At 36.2% G+C, this 16,982-nt stretch overlaps 1 protein-coding gene across 1 annotated transcript in view; it reads right to left on the minus strand.

The window, feature by feature from the left end:
* Positions 1–5,704: 5,704 nt before the first annotated feature.
* Positions 5,705–16,982, minus strand: part of LOC138698867 (fumarate hydratase, mitochondrial-like) — a 60,142-nt gene continuing 48,864 nt past the window's right edge. Inside the window, exons 5-7 of the mRNA XM_069825074.1 lie at positions 15,871–16,074; positions 12,146–12,438; positions 5,705–7,442 (exon numbers count right to left, since the gene is read on the minus strand). Of these exons, the coding sequence (XP_069681175.1) occupies positions 6,699–7,442; positions 12,146–12,438; positions 15,871–16,074 (1,241 nt within the window). The 3' untranslated portion in view covers positions 5,705–6,698. The remainder of the gene's footprint in view (positions 7,443–12,145; positions 12,439–15,870; positions 16,075–16,982) is intronic.

Genomic DNA, 16,982 nt, shown 5'->3' on the forward strand with positions numbered 1-16,982 from the left:
CGGGAATCGAACCCGGGACCTCCTGATCTGGAAGCCAGCATGCTGACCAACAGACCACGGAGGCAGTCTAAAAATTTATTGAAAATAAATAATATACATTCAATATTATAAAGATGAATAGAGATGGTGATTGATGATGTTCAATGAAGATTTTAAAATGGTAGCTGCAATTGTCTGAAGAATCTTATCAGGAACTTTTAATTTTCTTCCTGATCTTGGTGAGGTTGCCATAGCCAATGAATGTTAAACTTACATTTTTTTAATACTATATTGATCGATCAGCGCATTTAGCGCTATACAGATCATTTCTAATTAAAATATAAATACAATACATGACACTGAATTGAGGGCAGCCCAGAAACAGTAACATTTAAAATGACATGAAAAATGTCATATTTCACAGAATGAAAATTTAAAAAAATACAGATATAAAAATGGACTAAGAAAATTAAACTGTAATTTGAATTGAAATTAAAATGTCGCCGTAAAATCTTCAGAGAACCCTTCAAAGCTATAATAAAAATTTCCTTAATTTTTGTTGTTGGGACTCCAAATTTATGAGAGAATGACACAAATTGTTTTGTTATGGTCCCTCTTGCGCCCACCATTAATCCGATGACTTCTATATCCCTGAATTTACATGATGCTTTTTAATAAGAGATGGTGGGTTCATAAATTCACCTTTTCTCTAGATTAACCTCCTCAGGTTGATTCTCATGCATTTCGAATCTGATGGTCGGATCCAGAATATAACCTTTTGTCTCTCCAGATTTAAATGTTATAATATCAATACGCCTATGACTATACGATATTCCATGGACTTCTTCATAGATAGTGTAGCCATTGGACTGAAGGCATGAAGGCATGTTGCGATTACAGACCTGATTTTGTGATGTCTGCTGTTACGAAGACTTTCGCCAAATGGGCATGAACCCAAGACATGAGCCCAAGTTTCAACCTCACTGTGGCATCGCCTACAGTGGTTATTGTCTTGAGTTCTGCCTGGAATAGCGCGTACAGGAGCAACAGTTTAGGTATTTGAAATGGTTAATGTAACAAAGAAACTAATTATTGTTGAAAGTTTTCTAAGAGTACTGGTTTTAGATCATTAATAGGATTAAGAAGTTGTTGTTCATGAACTAAAAGTCACCGAGTGTAATATATTGGCCGTTGGGAGGATTTTTATGTCTGGTTCATAAGAACAAATAACTGAGTCACACAGACTGGAGCATGTATCTTGCAAACCGCGCTCTGGCACGTTGTAACGGTGCTGGCAGTTAACAAATATTGTTATTATTTCGTTTTGATATCGCTACCGGTCTTATATGCCATTAACACATTAGAATACGGTTTACAGCATGCATTCTGTAGTCCATTTGAGGCAGTTATATTTTGTTAGATTTCTGAGTCTTTTTACTAGGTACTTCTAGAAACCCTTACAACGGACCACACATCCATTATGGTATAATACACTGGATGGTATTATTGGCTTTTGGTGCATGCACTTTCTAACCATTATGACAACACTGGAATACAAACGATCGTTAAATTTACAAGTGCCATATATAAATCAGAGTGTGGGAAGGAGAAGAAGTCAACATTACCGTTTGTTCAGTACCTTTCAATTGATTATTGAAGAGTTTTACGCTGCATAGGGTTGTCCGTATATTAATAAACCATTAACTTGCTTCCAACCTCGTAAATTTTTCCGAGTGTTTGTGTGTAACTCTTATTCAGAATGAGGAAAATAATTTTAATTCCATACTAATAATGGGCGTTGTATAATTTCTTATTTATTTTCCAAAATTTTTGCCAAAATAACATTGTCATACAGTTTTCAAATCAAACAGAAATTTATTGTATAGAGCTCTCGACAAGCTCCACATCATAGGCTAAATCATAAAATATGTTCAGTATTATCTCCTTCGATTTCCAAACATGACTGAAGGGGGAACTTCATGTTAATTACGATGCGATGCCGCATGTCGGCGGTAATTTCACGACACTTTTCCTCCATCTGGGTTCGTAAATTTTGAAGGTCGCGAATTTTCACTTCGTGTACCTTTTCGTAAAGATAACCCCTGAAAGAAAAGTCACCAATGGGGGAAGATGTTGAGGCATGGCTGAAGGAAAGACAACGCATTCCAACACTTTTCACTCAGCTTTGTTTAGCGATAAAATGTGTACTGGGGTCAAAAATCGCCAAGAAAATTTACTGGAGTGTACAAGGGAATGCTGTGAATATAAATATACTCGTACTAATATTTGAAGTTATATTGAATATAAATCATTGGGAATATCAGCTGTTCTCTTGTTGAACACCAATCTTCCAGAGACACCATGTGCAGTATTTTATGGACAATGTTTTGAATTTCACCTAATATCTTGCGTCATTCAGCTGCTGTAGGATTGTTGGGTGTGCGACAAAAACTCGTTCTTTAAGGTAACCTCACAATCACAATCGCCCAGATTGAGATCTGGAGGTCGTGGCGGTCATATTGTCGAAAAGTGCCTACTGATGTCATGATCGTCGACGATGCTTTTAGTCCACCGCTGTGTAGTAATGGTTAGTACGCCTGACCATGAAACGAGCGGTTCCGGGTTAAAATCCTGGTTGGGGAAAGTTACCTGTTTGGGATTTCATCCGAGGTTTTCCCTAACCCAATAAGAGCAAATGCTGGGTAACTTTAGGCGTTGGACCCTGGACTGATTTCGCCGGCATTATCACCTTCATCTCATTAAGACATCATATATCCGTAGCAGTTGAAAAAGCATCGTAAAATAACCAATTAAAACAAAAAAGATGGGTTTAATTGTATTGCAGGGGTGTCCGCCATATTATATGAAGATGATATTTTCCAGGTCAACATTCCTCAGTTTATGGGTGAATAAATTCTATATCATACTGTAGTAGCTCTCCCCATTTAGCTATTGCGATGGTTTCATTGCATTATTGTCATCATCGAACAAATATGGGCCAATGAGAAATTGCGAAGTGAAGTCACACTATATAGGCCTAGTGACTTTTAAATCCTGAAGAGCTTATTGAATTAAAATCTGGGTATCATATTCACACCAAAGTCTGTATTTACGCTATAACTCCATTAAGAAATAAATGTGCTTCGTCTGTTTAGAAAACTTTCTTCAGTAATGGTTATTAAATTGAATCCCTGTTAACAAAAAGCAAAATCATGTATTTTCTGTTTGCCACTGAGTTTCAGTGAGAGCAATAGATTTTGTTCATAATGTTACAAATTTAAACTGTTTTCTTAACATTCTAAAGACCTGTACTATAATTCATTTGATGACGTCTGGACACTTCACTAGCACTACTAATTCCATCCTTAATCATTATTTTTACTTATTTCATTACTTGTCTGAAGCACTTCAGCAAACACTGTCTTCACTGATTACCTTTCTCTTCTTGATTTCATTTTTAAGAGCAACAGAAAATTTTCTCCAAACCTCCTGATCAAATTCCGGTAATTACGAATGGAACATGTGCCTTCTCTTGAAATGTTAAATGCTCTAAATTCACTTAGACCTTGAGAAACATTGTTATTTGTGTCATAATAGCATTGGAGGAGCGATACCCTAATTTTTTTTTCAGAACAGTGACGTGAAACTTACAAATCTTTGTAGCAATATTAATAAATTCAGTAATGGCTTAATCAACAAAATTCTGACTACACAAAATAAAGAATAACAAACGGAAACCCTTTTTGGTTTTCGAAATCTGTGAAGGTTTTGTTTCTTTGTACCTCATATGTAATATTTACAATGCTTTGAATTTTGAAGTGACATTCGAATGACCTAATATTAGAACGATAGTTGTGTACCTAATTTTTGCAATAATGTTCGTAATTTTCCTTGATGCTAAAATCCTCCAGAGATGGATTGATCCTGCTAGACTGATTTCTCAGTCGCAGAAGTCAATCCATCTTACGATCTTCATCTTAACAAGCCTTATCGGTATGTTGTGCTACGCTATGACGGTCAAAGACCAGAATGTTTTTCGTCACATGAGCAACAATGATTCGTAGTACTTCTGGTATGAGGCAATGCATAATGCCTACTGTGAGTTTTGCTTGCAGGTGGACAGAAGACACTTCTAACAACTTGTGTAAATTTAAGAAACATTCTTTAAACTTATAATGTTTTTTTTTTTATCAGTTTGTAACTCTATTTGTAATAATTTGCCTATGGTGAAGCGAGGAAATGACACGTCTCCAAACATAATGTTGTTTGTCAATAAGATCTTATCTCGGTATCCCCAACCACTTGTCATAGCTTTTGTATTAAGTTCTGATGCACGCTGTATTTTACAGTATATATGGGTTTACTGTATAAATTTATTAAATGTGGACAGAATCAGTCTAGTAATTTCTGAGAAAATTCTGTAAATAGAGTGAAAGAAAAAAAGGTCATGCCTGAAAGCAGAATTTACAGACATTAGAAATTAAAATGAAATATATTTTCGTAAAAGTTATTGAAAAGTCTAGTGAGAAAGTAAGCATATACAGGGTCCGACAATGGGTTCTGATGAATTTCAAGAGTTAAGGACCGTTGATTAAACATAAACACAGTCACTTTAGAACACTAAGCCAAGAGATAATAGGGTAGGGTTGCCAGCTCCACAAAAGTTTAGAAATATCAAAATATGGTCTGGACAATATCATTTATTGGCATATTCTTATTTTTTACTAGCCGTACCCGTGCGCTCCGCTGCACCCGTTAGAAATAAATATAAAGTAATTATATAATTAAAATAGGACTTTGATCCAGGGAACATTCGTGTTTGATAGAAGGATAAATAATTTATTATGTTACTTAATTTAAATTGAATTAAAAAATTAAAATGCGATCATTTTGATCCAGAGACCACTCATTTGGTCATAAAAATTAATTTAGGAAATACAGGAAACGAATATACAGAATAGCCTATCAAGTTTTCTGAACATAAGAATCTATTTTAATCTTACCTGTCCTCGATTCACTCAGAAGTTACTGTGATAACATTATAGCATTATGTCCATCTAGAGAAACTACACTTTCCAATGGTGAATTAATAATTAATTATACAAATCGGTTAATTTAGCATCCGATATTACTTCATAGCAATGCAGAAACATTATCTGTAGGCTATCTTTCATAGCTTTCGATTGTTGCTGTCCAAGGCCCCTTATAGACGAAGTCATTTGTTTTTTAATTCATTACACGGCCTTAGATGGCAGTTATTTTAATTTTAAAACTCATTTATCTCATTAAATATCAGTCCTATCAAAATTTTTCAAGGAATAAAACTTATCGCAAATTATTTTTAAAGAAACGTTTGTTATGTAACATTTTTCACAAAAATCAATAATAAGCGAGATATTTCGATTTATTTAATTCAGGCCCCCTTATAACCCCCCTTTTAAATAATGTATTATGAATGCCATATAGCCTAAAATCTAAGTTACAAAGAACTTAATTTATATTCCAATTTTCATCGAAATCGGTTCAGCCATTATCGCGTGAAAAGGTAACAAACATACAGACAGACAGACAGACATACAAACAAAAATTCCAAAAAAGCGATTTTTGGTTTCAGGGTGGTTAATTATATATGTTAGGACCAATTATTTTTGGAAAATCGAAAATTACCAGAAAAATTTCAGCTACAGATTTATTATTAGTATAGATTATCAAGCGCTCCCTTCGATGTCTTATGATCTCATTCGGAAATTGTTCATGACACGTTGGTTCTGACGAGTTTTGCGGAACTGTAAAATGCAATGAGAATAACAACATGCACTGCATTACATGAACAGCCAAGACACAATGAAAAAGTGAGCGTATGATATGCATTTCTCCTAGAGTCTTCATTGGACCCTACTTTTTTCAAGATAAAAATTAAGATAATTATTACAGTGAATGATGAAAGGTATCGCCAAATGTTTATGGACATTGAGAGACGCACTAAACATGGACAATTGGTTTCAACAAGACCGCGCTGCGGTCCATGCTGGCATAGACACGCTGCAGAAATCTTCTCTCTGTACGCTTACTTCTCGGTTTGGCGATATCAACTGGCCAGCTCGATCCCCAGACTTTACAGCTGCTCATTTTATTTCATGACGATAGCTCAAAGAAAGAGTGTTTCAAACCAGACCACACTGCATTCAGGATCTGAAGAAAACGATACAGGCACAAGCCCCAGGTTTATTGGTTACAATTCCAGCAAATTATAAGATACGGAGGGGATATTTGAAATGTGTAATTTTCAAAAGTTATAGCGTAACATCCAAATAAATTTGATTGCTCAAGCCATATGTGTTATTTTGATATTTCTAGACCTTACAGGAACTTTAGAACAGCATGCTGAAGAAATTCGTCAGAACTAACTGCCGGACCATGCACTTAAAATGCATTAAAATTGTTGTAATTACGTATATTATAACAAATATGTTTATAAAATGTGTTGTGTATAGGGTATTCTTAAATATTTTCGATTGTAAAACTTCTGTAGCAAATATTTCATTTCATTGTTCGGTGTGAATAAAACTTGAAGTCAAAGAAACAGTGACGCTGTGACAGAAGAATACTAGCTAAGTTTACATTAAATACTTGAATTTAAGACGTCATACACTGAAAGAGCCACAGGAGCTTGAAATGCTGCAGTCCAATGATTATCTTTGTACATGAACTAATTTTCATCACAAATTCCCTTTTTTGTTTTTACATTTATCTTCCGTCTTATTACTAGGTTTGTTCTGTGACTTTGGGTAGCACTTCCTTTTCTTTTCCTGTTTGGATTTACTTTTCTCGCATGCATTTTCTAATTTGTATTTCTTTTTCTGCTGCTTCCCACAAATGGAAGGTTTCTTCTGCACCGTTATTTCTGGGATTTTTGGACATATTTCTTCAACTTTCTGCTTGGTACAAACTACTTTTGTTTTCGGTTCATGTTTTACATCGCACTTCGATCTCTTCTCCTTCTTTTTTTCTTTTGTGTCACAAAATGATTTAGTTTCCTTATCTTTTTTATCACAGACAGAATCTTTCTTTTTATTCTTCTCCCCTCTTTCACAAATTGATCTTCTCTTTTTCTCTGTCCGTATACAAACTGATTTTTTCGGCTTCTTTTCTTTCCCATTACAAACTGATTTCTTCTTTTCCTTTTCTTTCCCATCACAAACTGATTTCATCTTTTTCTTTTCTTTCCCATCACAAACTGATTTCATCTTATTCTTTTCTTTCCCATCACAAACTGATTTCTTCTTTTTCTTTTCCTCCTTTTTACCACAAATAGCCCTTTTCCGTTTAGTATAATCGGTGCAGCGCGTCATTTCCTCCGGTATTACCCATCTGTCGAAATCAGCCTCAGATATTCCTTCTTTTGTGGCTGCCTCTTTGAGTGTAAAATTTTCTTTATGCGCCATGACTGCAATTTTCGCGGCCTGAAAAATGAAAATATAATTACTTACGGTTATAGCCTAAGTAAAGTACAGTATTTTCTATTAGAGATTAAGAGAACTCGGCTTCACTATCCAACAGAAAAGAGGTGATGCATCTCCATCGCACAGAAATTGATATTTTGAGCTTAGCAATCACTTGCTCAGCGTTTTTACATGCTTATTCTATTAATTATAAAGAGAAAGGAATGAAAAAGGACAAAATATCAATTTCGAAATTTTCTCGCAAATACATTATTTCTGCACCTCTGATATCAAAGAAGTTTTTGAACATGCCACCTGGCTATGGAAAGAAATTTCTTATAAATTATTTGACATATTTTCTGTATATTCAGTATCTACGTGCCTACAGGGTGTTAAAAAGTATCCAATAGTTTAGGAGATTATAGTATGCATCAAAACAAGAAAATAATGTCTAATAAACATGAATCCTACAACATATACTCTCTGAGATCCGAACATTGATCATAGGAGGTTCTGAATGTGACGTCCATTCATGGCAATGCATTCCTCTGCCCTTCGGCGTAAGGAATCACGCACTCTGAAATTAACCATAGCGAAAAGTTTAGGATATTTAGAGCAGGCCACGGTGTGGGGCCTCTCCGATCAATCCTCGGTCCTGAAATGTAAGCGTCAGGTGTTCACTCACATTGCGGAGAAAATGTACTGGTTCGTCATCGTGCATGAACCACATCTGTTGTCTTTGCTGACATGGCACGTACTCCAGCAAGGTAAGCAATATGTTAATAAAAAAGTCCTGATAACGAGTTCCAGTTAATCTCTGTGGAAGCACGTATGGCCCTTAATCTATCGCCAAGAACGTCTGCCCATACGTTGATTAAGATAGGTGCTGATGCTTTGTTTCTTCAACTGTATGAGGATTTTCATCAGCCTACACATGCTGATTACCAAAATTCACAACACCATCTCTGCTCAACCCTTCTCATATCCGCAACCGAACTTTTGTTTTCAGTATTCCTTGCGACGTATCAGTATTCCATGCCGGTGTGTCAAATACGGTATAATTATCTGGCAGTCTGCTGTATTGTAGGGCAGAAAATTGTATTGCCACAAATGGACGTCGCATTGAGCACCTCCTATGAACAAGTGTTCAGATCTCAGAAAGTAGGTGTTGGAGGACCCATGTTTATTAGATATTATTTTCTTGTTTTGATGCATACTATCGCCTCCTAAAATATATGATACTTTTTTTTAACACCTGTATTTTTGTTGGGAATGAAACCCATAAAAAGTGAACATGGCGAGGAAATTTTTAAAGAATTAGGGCTACATATTTACAGTTCTTGGGAAAAGTGACATAAGTCAGTTTTCACAAACCTTTTTTAATAATTTATTGACAACTTACACTGGTTTATGTCGATTTGATTTTTTTCTGTATGAATTATTGTATTGGGAGCAATATCTATGTATTTTGTTTCCAAGCGAACAGATGTTCTGTAATTTGTCAAATTATCAAAAAAGGTTTGTGGAAACTGACTTGTGTCACTTTTCCCGAGCACTACAGATAAGTTATAAACTATTAGAAATATACGAAGGCGAACTAGATTATGCTGCATATTATTTTATTGTTTTAAGAAAATTTTAATCTAGCCTATATTGGTTTAACATTTAATTTGTTAATATGTTTTAGTATTTATGTTTAGGAATGTTTTTAGTTTATTTATTGTTTTTATTTTATTCGTTATTTGTGTTAAAGTTGGTATTGCTTTCTTGACTTCATTAGTCTGTATAAGGCCCACATGTGTCAAATAGCATGGGCAGATATATCAATTCATCAGGAAATGAAAAGCCACTTTGTTAGGGTAAGAGTAATGATGAATTTAAAACCAATACTAGGCAACAGAGAACAGATTTCGGTTAATTTTCATTCCTAAATAGAACTGTGTGTATCTAATGCCTCCCACTTCACTTTGCGTGATTCGGGTTCCACATACTTCGGATAGATGGCAAGACTGTGACCAATTTTCAAATTGCACACCACTTCGGCTGGCCATGTTATGCAATATATGTATCTGTGAAGCGTTATGTTGTGTACTAGTGTGATATGTTAAGTGTTTGTGTAAGTGTAATGTAGGGTATGGGTGAGGATGATGGTGGTGAGGAAGGGAGAAGGTGAAGCCCGGTGCCGGCACGTGGCCTACTCCTTTAGAATAGCACCAAGGGGGCCGCCAGGCTTAACGTCCCCATCCGACGGACTAATCACTATCAATAGTGACAAATGCCTTTCGTCCATATGCACTGCGGAGATATTTGAGATTTTACAAGAAAATTAATGACCCCCACCGAGAATCGAACCCGGTCCGGTTAGTCTGGAAGCAGACACGATACCACAGAGCTAACTCGGCGGATTTAAATAGTTCTATAAAACTGGAATGAGTTACTTGCAATGACTATTGAGGGCTATCTTTCCGTAGGAAAATTTAAAAGTAATTTAAGGCATAATTTAAATTATTTAATTAAGATGATGTAACCTGCAGGATTTCTTTGAGCATTTTTCCTCAGATCAGTTACTTTTTTTAAGTGTAGAACCATATTGAACTTTAAAAATAAGACAAGAAATGTCTCAGGACTCAGAACGATAGCGAAGAGGGTTATTTTTTGTACCATGTATATACGACACGGATTTCTCAGTTATAATTCGAGCCCGTGGTTCAGACAAGACAGGATTTTTTGTGAATACTCCTGTTCCCTTGTAACATCCGTTTTTGCGCCCGTGGTGCACTTTGGATAGTCTGTGACGAACTAAGTGGTCTACACTTCTAGGCACTAGCGCCGTCTATGAGCCAGTCGTAGAGTCGGGTCGAATAACGACAACTTAAGATCAAATCCTTAGGCATAACGCTGCAGACACTCGGAGGGACTTTCACGATCTATCTCAAAGAAAGACGCACGCAGGCGCTACTCGCCATGAACGATATAAACCTCCTACGGCTATAGGCTGGTTCAAAATAAACCGGGAACGAGAACCAGAAGAAAAACGAGAAGCAGAGGACGTGAAAATGAAAATTTTTGATTCACAATAAACCGATAACGTAGACGACTATGCATATCGATATGCATGTCAATAACGATATGTAAAGTCGATATTACGCATTCTGATGTTATTTGTGTATAATTGACCAATGGCATTCTCTCATGAGTGCAAGGCAGCCAACATAAACACAGGTTAACCAACTACGAAATTTCAACTGAAACATTTCATTATGTACGGTACTATAAATATACCCATGCATCTTTATTATCACAACCTATTTTAAGTCTACCATAAAGTAAAATAATTAGAGAAGAAACATTTGTAATAGAACAAAAACGAACACAACAGTAGTTATTGAATTGAAGCATGAATATGTAATGTGTAATACAACCAATACAGTAATAAAATATGATTCACTTACGATCGGTGTTCAAAGATGCAGCTATTGAAAGCCACGTATTCTCCTTCATTTTCTCATCTTTATACGAGGCGCGCCGCTTATCGTAAACGTGAGGATTTTCCTCAACACTCAATATTAGAATCTCATCAAATAAAACTTGCTCCATGATGCACAGCACAGAACAAAATAATGCTTAGGTTATGTCACGGTTTTCTTGCTACAAAATATACGACGACAAAATAGCTTTTAGATGGCAATAGAATGAATCTAGTGGGTTGTGATCGGAAACGTGAACGCCAAAGTTGAAACTTGGCCAACTCTTCGTTCCCGATCCCGGGCTCCGGCAAGCTTTTCGTTAATTGTGAATGCTCACATTTAAATGTACACATTTTAACAATTTTACCGTTTTCGTTTCCGTTCCGATTCTCATTTCCGGTTTATTGTGAACCAGCCTTATCCCTTGAAACGGCCGTGAAAGTCTTCCGCAGTAAGATTGCACCGATAGCAACCTACGGTCTGACCCTGATATGGAACCACCTAACACAACGAAACATGGGGGACATAGAAAAAGTGAAGGCATCATTATTGAAAAAAGCTCTGTGCGTCTCAAGGATCACGCCATCAAGACTAGTATATGCAATGGCAAAGGAAACCTTCTTAGAGGATCTGAGGTATGATCTCCAGCTACCAGCAACAACAGCATGGGACTTAACGCTCCAAAGATGGAGAGAAAAATGACGGAAATACAGGAGGGCTTTTAAACATTAGACGCATTTCTGAACCGAGACTGGACCGGAACAAACTATGAACTACGACATGTGGTCACTAGGCTCAGCATCCACGGCTTCATCACAAGATATGCATTTTCAAGCTATGAATGTGTGTGTGTGAACTATGCGGCAGAGAATGTGGGAAGTATCACATACGGTAGTGCAAAGAAAGGACCAAATCCATAACAGCCTACAGCAAGGAAAGTGTGCAGTGTGGGCGACATATGAGAGACAAAAATATATTTAGTTTGTATTGCGACAGTGTACACTTTACAGGATCTCTCACACATTAGAGTATCCTCGCTCTGTATTTTTGCCCATTGGGCGCTTTACATATTAATAATAAAAACCTTGCCAGTAGAAAGAAAAAAGGGAACTTCTTCCTCCGAAGGAATCTATGCTTGGGACACTTGTTATATAAAATTAATCGTAATCAACCGAGTTTGAACCTCGGATTCAGCTACTAGACTATTTGTGAATATCTAACTCTGCTACGATTGGAATAATGATTGGTAATTTTTACTTTGTCATATCCTATGTGCGGGTTGAGTGCCGTGACCACCATGAGGTTCTTCTCCAGCATCTCTCTGATCCTCTCCTCATTGGGTCTAGTATCTTTGAGGCAGTTCTTCGTGAATGCTTTGCACACGTGTCCGATGAGACGGGATGATCTCAGTGTGTTGACGAAGATAAGGGGCTTGTATAAGTTGAGTTCCCAGTTTCCCAGACTCCCTCCGATCGTTGTACCCACATGGTTACCAATGGTAAGCGCCGCAATATTCAGCACTGCCTCACACTGAGTGGGATTCACTTTGCCTGTAGGGAACAAAAGCACATTAAAATAAACTCTCTGTGCCATAAAAAGAGAAAGAAGGCGATGGTGATTATTCTATCATTCTAATTGTGGGTGTGATGATGGCAAAGCATTAAGAAATTAAGATACGAGGGTCATTCAGAAAGTAATGCTTCCTATTTATTTTCATAAAAACTACAACAGTTACACAGAGAATAATAACACTGTTAAATGAGAATAATAACACTGTTAAGTAGAGCAAGATTTCAGCTACATACACATAGTCACCACCATTCGTTATGCATTTCTGCCAGCAATGAACAAGAGCCTGCATGCCGCGCTCGTAAAAATCTGAACTAGCAAAGGCAAGCCACTTTGTTACAGCTACGATGACAGCATCCTTGTCTGGAAAATGTTGCTGCCCGCGTAGTCCTTTCATAGTCTCAAAGAGATGGAAGTCTGAAGGCGCCAAGTCCGGACTATGCGGTGGTTGTGATAGGACAGTCCAGCCAAATTTTGCAACGTTCTCTGTGGTCGCGAAACTGGTGTGGCCTTATCGCGTCGCAAGAGAAAGATTTTCGTCTCTGACCTGATTCTGGAAATTCAGGTTTTCGGCTTAGCCAGAATTGACAGTTTCTCCAGGCTCCAGGGCATTCAAAATAATCACACCCTGCCTAACCTAGAAGACTGACATTTTGGTCACTGTTCAAACGCACTACTCACGGCCTTATTGTGCTCGCTTCCACTGTATGGTCTCAATACGTCATTCAGCAATCATCTATGATGTCAATGGGTGCAATTTGTTTAACAGTGAAGAATTCAGTAACACATCTCTGTTTCTTAAGCACCTCTATGTCAGATGCCATTTTGATAGATTGCCCTGCTGCCACTATCTGTCGCACGACAATCTAAATAAGAGGACATTAGCGTGAAGGTTCAACCTTTACTACAGTGTCACTAACATCCGGCTCAGACGTTATAGGTTTAAAAAAAAGGAAGCAATATTTTCGGAACGATCCTCGTAAAACCAAAAATTATATAGTTAGGACTAGTAATTCACATTTCTTTTACACTCCGTAGAAATATATGTGTAATACACATACATCTCATCAAGTTAATAATTCGTTTTTAAGTGAAAACTGTAGCTTTTTATCCTCTCTTTCGGAAAAACTAACCTCAGTTTCAGAAATAATTAATTCATATTCAGAAAAAGTAAACTTCATTGCGGAAAAGCTAACATCAATTTTGGAAAATGTAAATTCAATATCGAAAATAATGTCAATCTCAGAATAGAATAAATTTAGTAGTAGAAGGTATTTATAAATTTGTTCAGCTATGTAGCAACATTAGGTTATATAGCCACCGGCGTAGCTCAGTCGACTAAGGCGCTTGTCTGCCGATTCGGAGTTGCGCTCGGGCGCGGGTTCGAATCCCGCTAGGGTTGATTACCTGGTCGGGTTTTTCCGAGCTTTTCTCCAACCATAAGGCAAATGTCAGGTAATCTATGGTGAATCCTCGGCCTCATCTCGCCAAATATCATCTCACTATCACCAATCCCATCGGCGCTAAATAACTTCGTAATTGATACAGCGTCGTTAAATAACCAAGTAAAATAAAATGCTAATATTTCGTTTTTAAGTAAGAACAGTACCTTTTTAGCTTCTCTTTCGGAAAAGCTAATTTCAATTTCGGAAAATGTAAATTCAATATCGAAAATGATGTCAATCTCAGAATATGTCTAGTAGTAGAAGGTTTTTCTCATTTTTTTTAGCTATGTAGCAACACTATCTATACTAATAATAAATCTGTAGCCGAAATTTTTCTGGTAATTTTCGATTTTCCAAAAGTAATTGGTTCTAACATATATAATTAACCACCCTGAAACCGAAAATCGCTTTTTTGAAATGTTTGTTTGTATGTATGTCTATCTGTCTGTATGTTTGTTACCTTTTCACGCGATAATGGCTGTACGGATTTCGATGAAAATTGGAATATAAATTAAGTTCCTTGTAACTTAGATTTTAGGCTATATGACATTCAAAATACATTATTTGAAAGGGGAGTTATAAGGGGGCCTGAATTAAATAAATCGAAATATCTAGCTTATTATTGATTTTTGTGAAAAAATATTACATAACAAAAGTTTCTTTAAAAATAATTTGCGATAAGTTTTACTCGTGAAAAATTTTGATAGGACTGATATTTAATGAGATAAATGAGTTTTAAAATTAAAATAACTGCCATCTAAGGCCGTGTAATGAATTAAAAAACAAATGACTTCGTCTATAAGGGGCCTTGGACACAACAATCGAAAGCTATGAAAGATAGCCTACAGAGAATGTTTCTGTGTTTTTATGAAGTAATATCGGATGGTAAATTAACCGATTTGTATAATTAATTATTATTTCACCATTGGAAAGTGTAGTTTCTCTAGATGGACATAATGCTATAATGTTATTACAGTAACTTCTGATATAATATAATATAATATAATATAATATAATATAATATAATATAATATAATTTAAGTTATTTGAAGGGTTCAGAACCATAGTGGGCCAAGCGCCATTTACTGAATACGTACAGTAGAAAACAAGGTTTAAAATTAAGTTATTACCATAATTCAATGGAAACCTATAACAAGTAAAATAAAATATACACATTAAATCTAATGATGTCAATCTTCATTAAACTATGGTTGAATGTAATAAAAATCAAGAAACAGGTTAAAAGAATTTATCATTGCACCAAATGAGCGTCTCTGGACCAAAATAATCGCATTTTAATTATTTGGATGCAATTTAAATTAAGTGACATATTAAACGATTTATCCTTCTATCAAACACGAATGTTCCCTGGATCAAACGTCCTATTTTAATTATGTAATTATTTTATATTTATTTCTAACAGGTGCAGCGGAGCGCACGGGTACGGCTAGTATAGATATAATTTTATTAGATACTGTGCATGTTAAGATGAAATTTATTCCTCATATTCTCTCAAGAGAATAGCTACACAGAAATTCAATGAATAGCGGTTATTCACAATATTCCTTTACATGGATTGTAGCAATCATCATAATTTTTATCAATTTAGTGCAACTACATCATCTAATTTCATTCAATATTGTTAAAAATAAAAATAAAAAAAATAATTTAAATAATATTGAAGGTTACCAAAATCGGGTTTATCTTTTCCGAAATTAAATTTCTCTTTCTGAAATGAAATCCCGGACTTTGTATAACACCATTACCGAAATTGAAATTACTTTCTCCGAAGGTTTCGAATAATATTATAATTGAACATTTTCCGAAACTGAAATTACAAAACGTAGACACTGCATGAATTGATACTAATATTATTGTATGGGTATTGTTTCCAAAAATTCTGAAATCTGAGCGATAATTTTATTCTGAAAAATTACTTTTCGGGCATGTTGTATGAACATTACTGACCAGGCATGATGCTACTCCCAGGTTCTTTTTCGGGCAAGATCAGCTCGTTGATTCCACAACTCGGACCGGAAGCCATGTGCCGGATGTCGTTAACCACCTTCATGAGGGAGCAAGACAGAGTGCTCAAGGCGGCTGACAGGTGAACTACGCTATCTAGGCACGCACACCCCGCAATCTTTTTGGGTGAAATCACAAATGGAAGACCTGCAACATTAAGAATTAAGCGTTAGATGTAACAGGAGAAGCATAAACCAAATATTTTCATATTTCATTTTTCATCTGAGGTTATCAGTGTATCCGACAAAAATCGTTGTGAATCCTGTATTTGTAGGATTGTTATCTTCGTTTAAATGTTAAAGCTGTAAATTTACATACCACAAACATACAGACGTACAATGCATTTCGTATCTTTGCGTCCGCGATTGTGGCTAACGTGGGCACACCAATACAAGGCCGACAGCTGGAATACAACGTAGCGAAATCCTGTTACGAGAGCCACCTATACGGCTGGGGGGGGGGGATTATCATGCTAATCACACAATACCTCCATTCTGGTTGGATGATTGTGGACGTGAAGTCAGGAACCAGGTGATCGGTCTGGGCCCTTAAAAGGCTGTAGCGCCATGGATTGTTTTTTTTTTTTTGTAGACAAAGAAAAACTTGTTGCCTGAAAATTTAGAAAAAAATATGCAACTCCAGCACAACCAAATAAAGTTCTGTCTCAATATTCTTGTGTATAACAGGAAAACCATCAATAATAAGAATAACTCATTTGCTTAAATTTTAGAAGTGCATGTTTTCTCATTTTTAGTACGTAAGTGCTGGATTTAAATGCATACGTGCATGCAAAATTTGTCGTTTTTCAGTACATATGAATCCGCCCCCTAGTGATTACATTGTAGTAGCAGACGTATGAAACGAGCACTGCTGCTAGTTCAGAACGCTAGAACTAGAAAAAAATGCAAGTGTCTTTGAGAAGAAATAGTTTTCTGTTATTAAAAATTAAATGTTGCCACTTTTTTCGTTTTAAACAAAATAAAAAGAGAGAGAATGCCGCTCCTTGTACAGACCGATTATTTAATCCTGACAGCTCAGCGACGCGAAAGAGGGGA

This window comes from Periplaneta americana, chromosome 4 (genome assembly GCF_040183065.1).
Source record: "Periplaneta americana isolate PAMFEO1 chromosome 4, P.americana_PAMFEO1_priV1, whole genome shotgun sequence".
NCBI lineage: Eukaryota > Metazoa > Arthropoda > Insecta > Blattodea > Blattidae > Periplaneta > Periplaneta americana.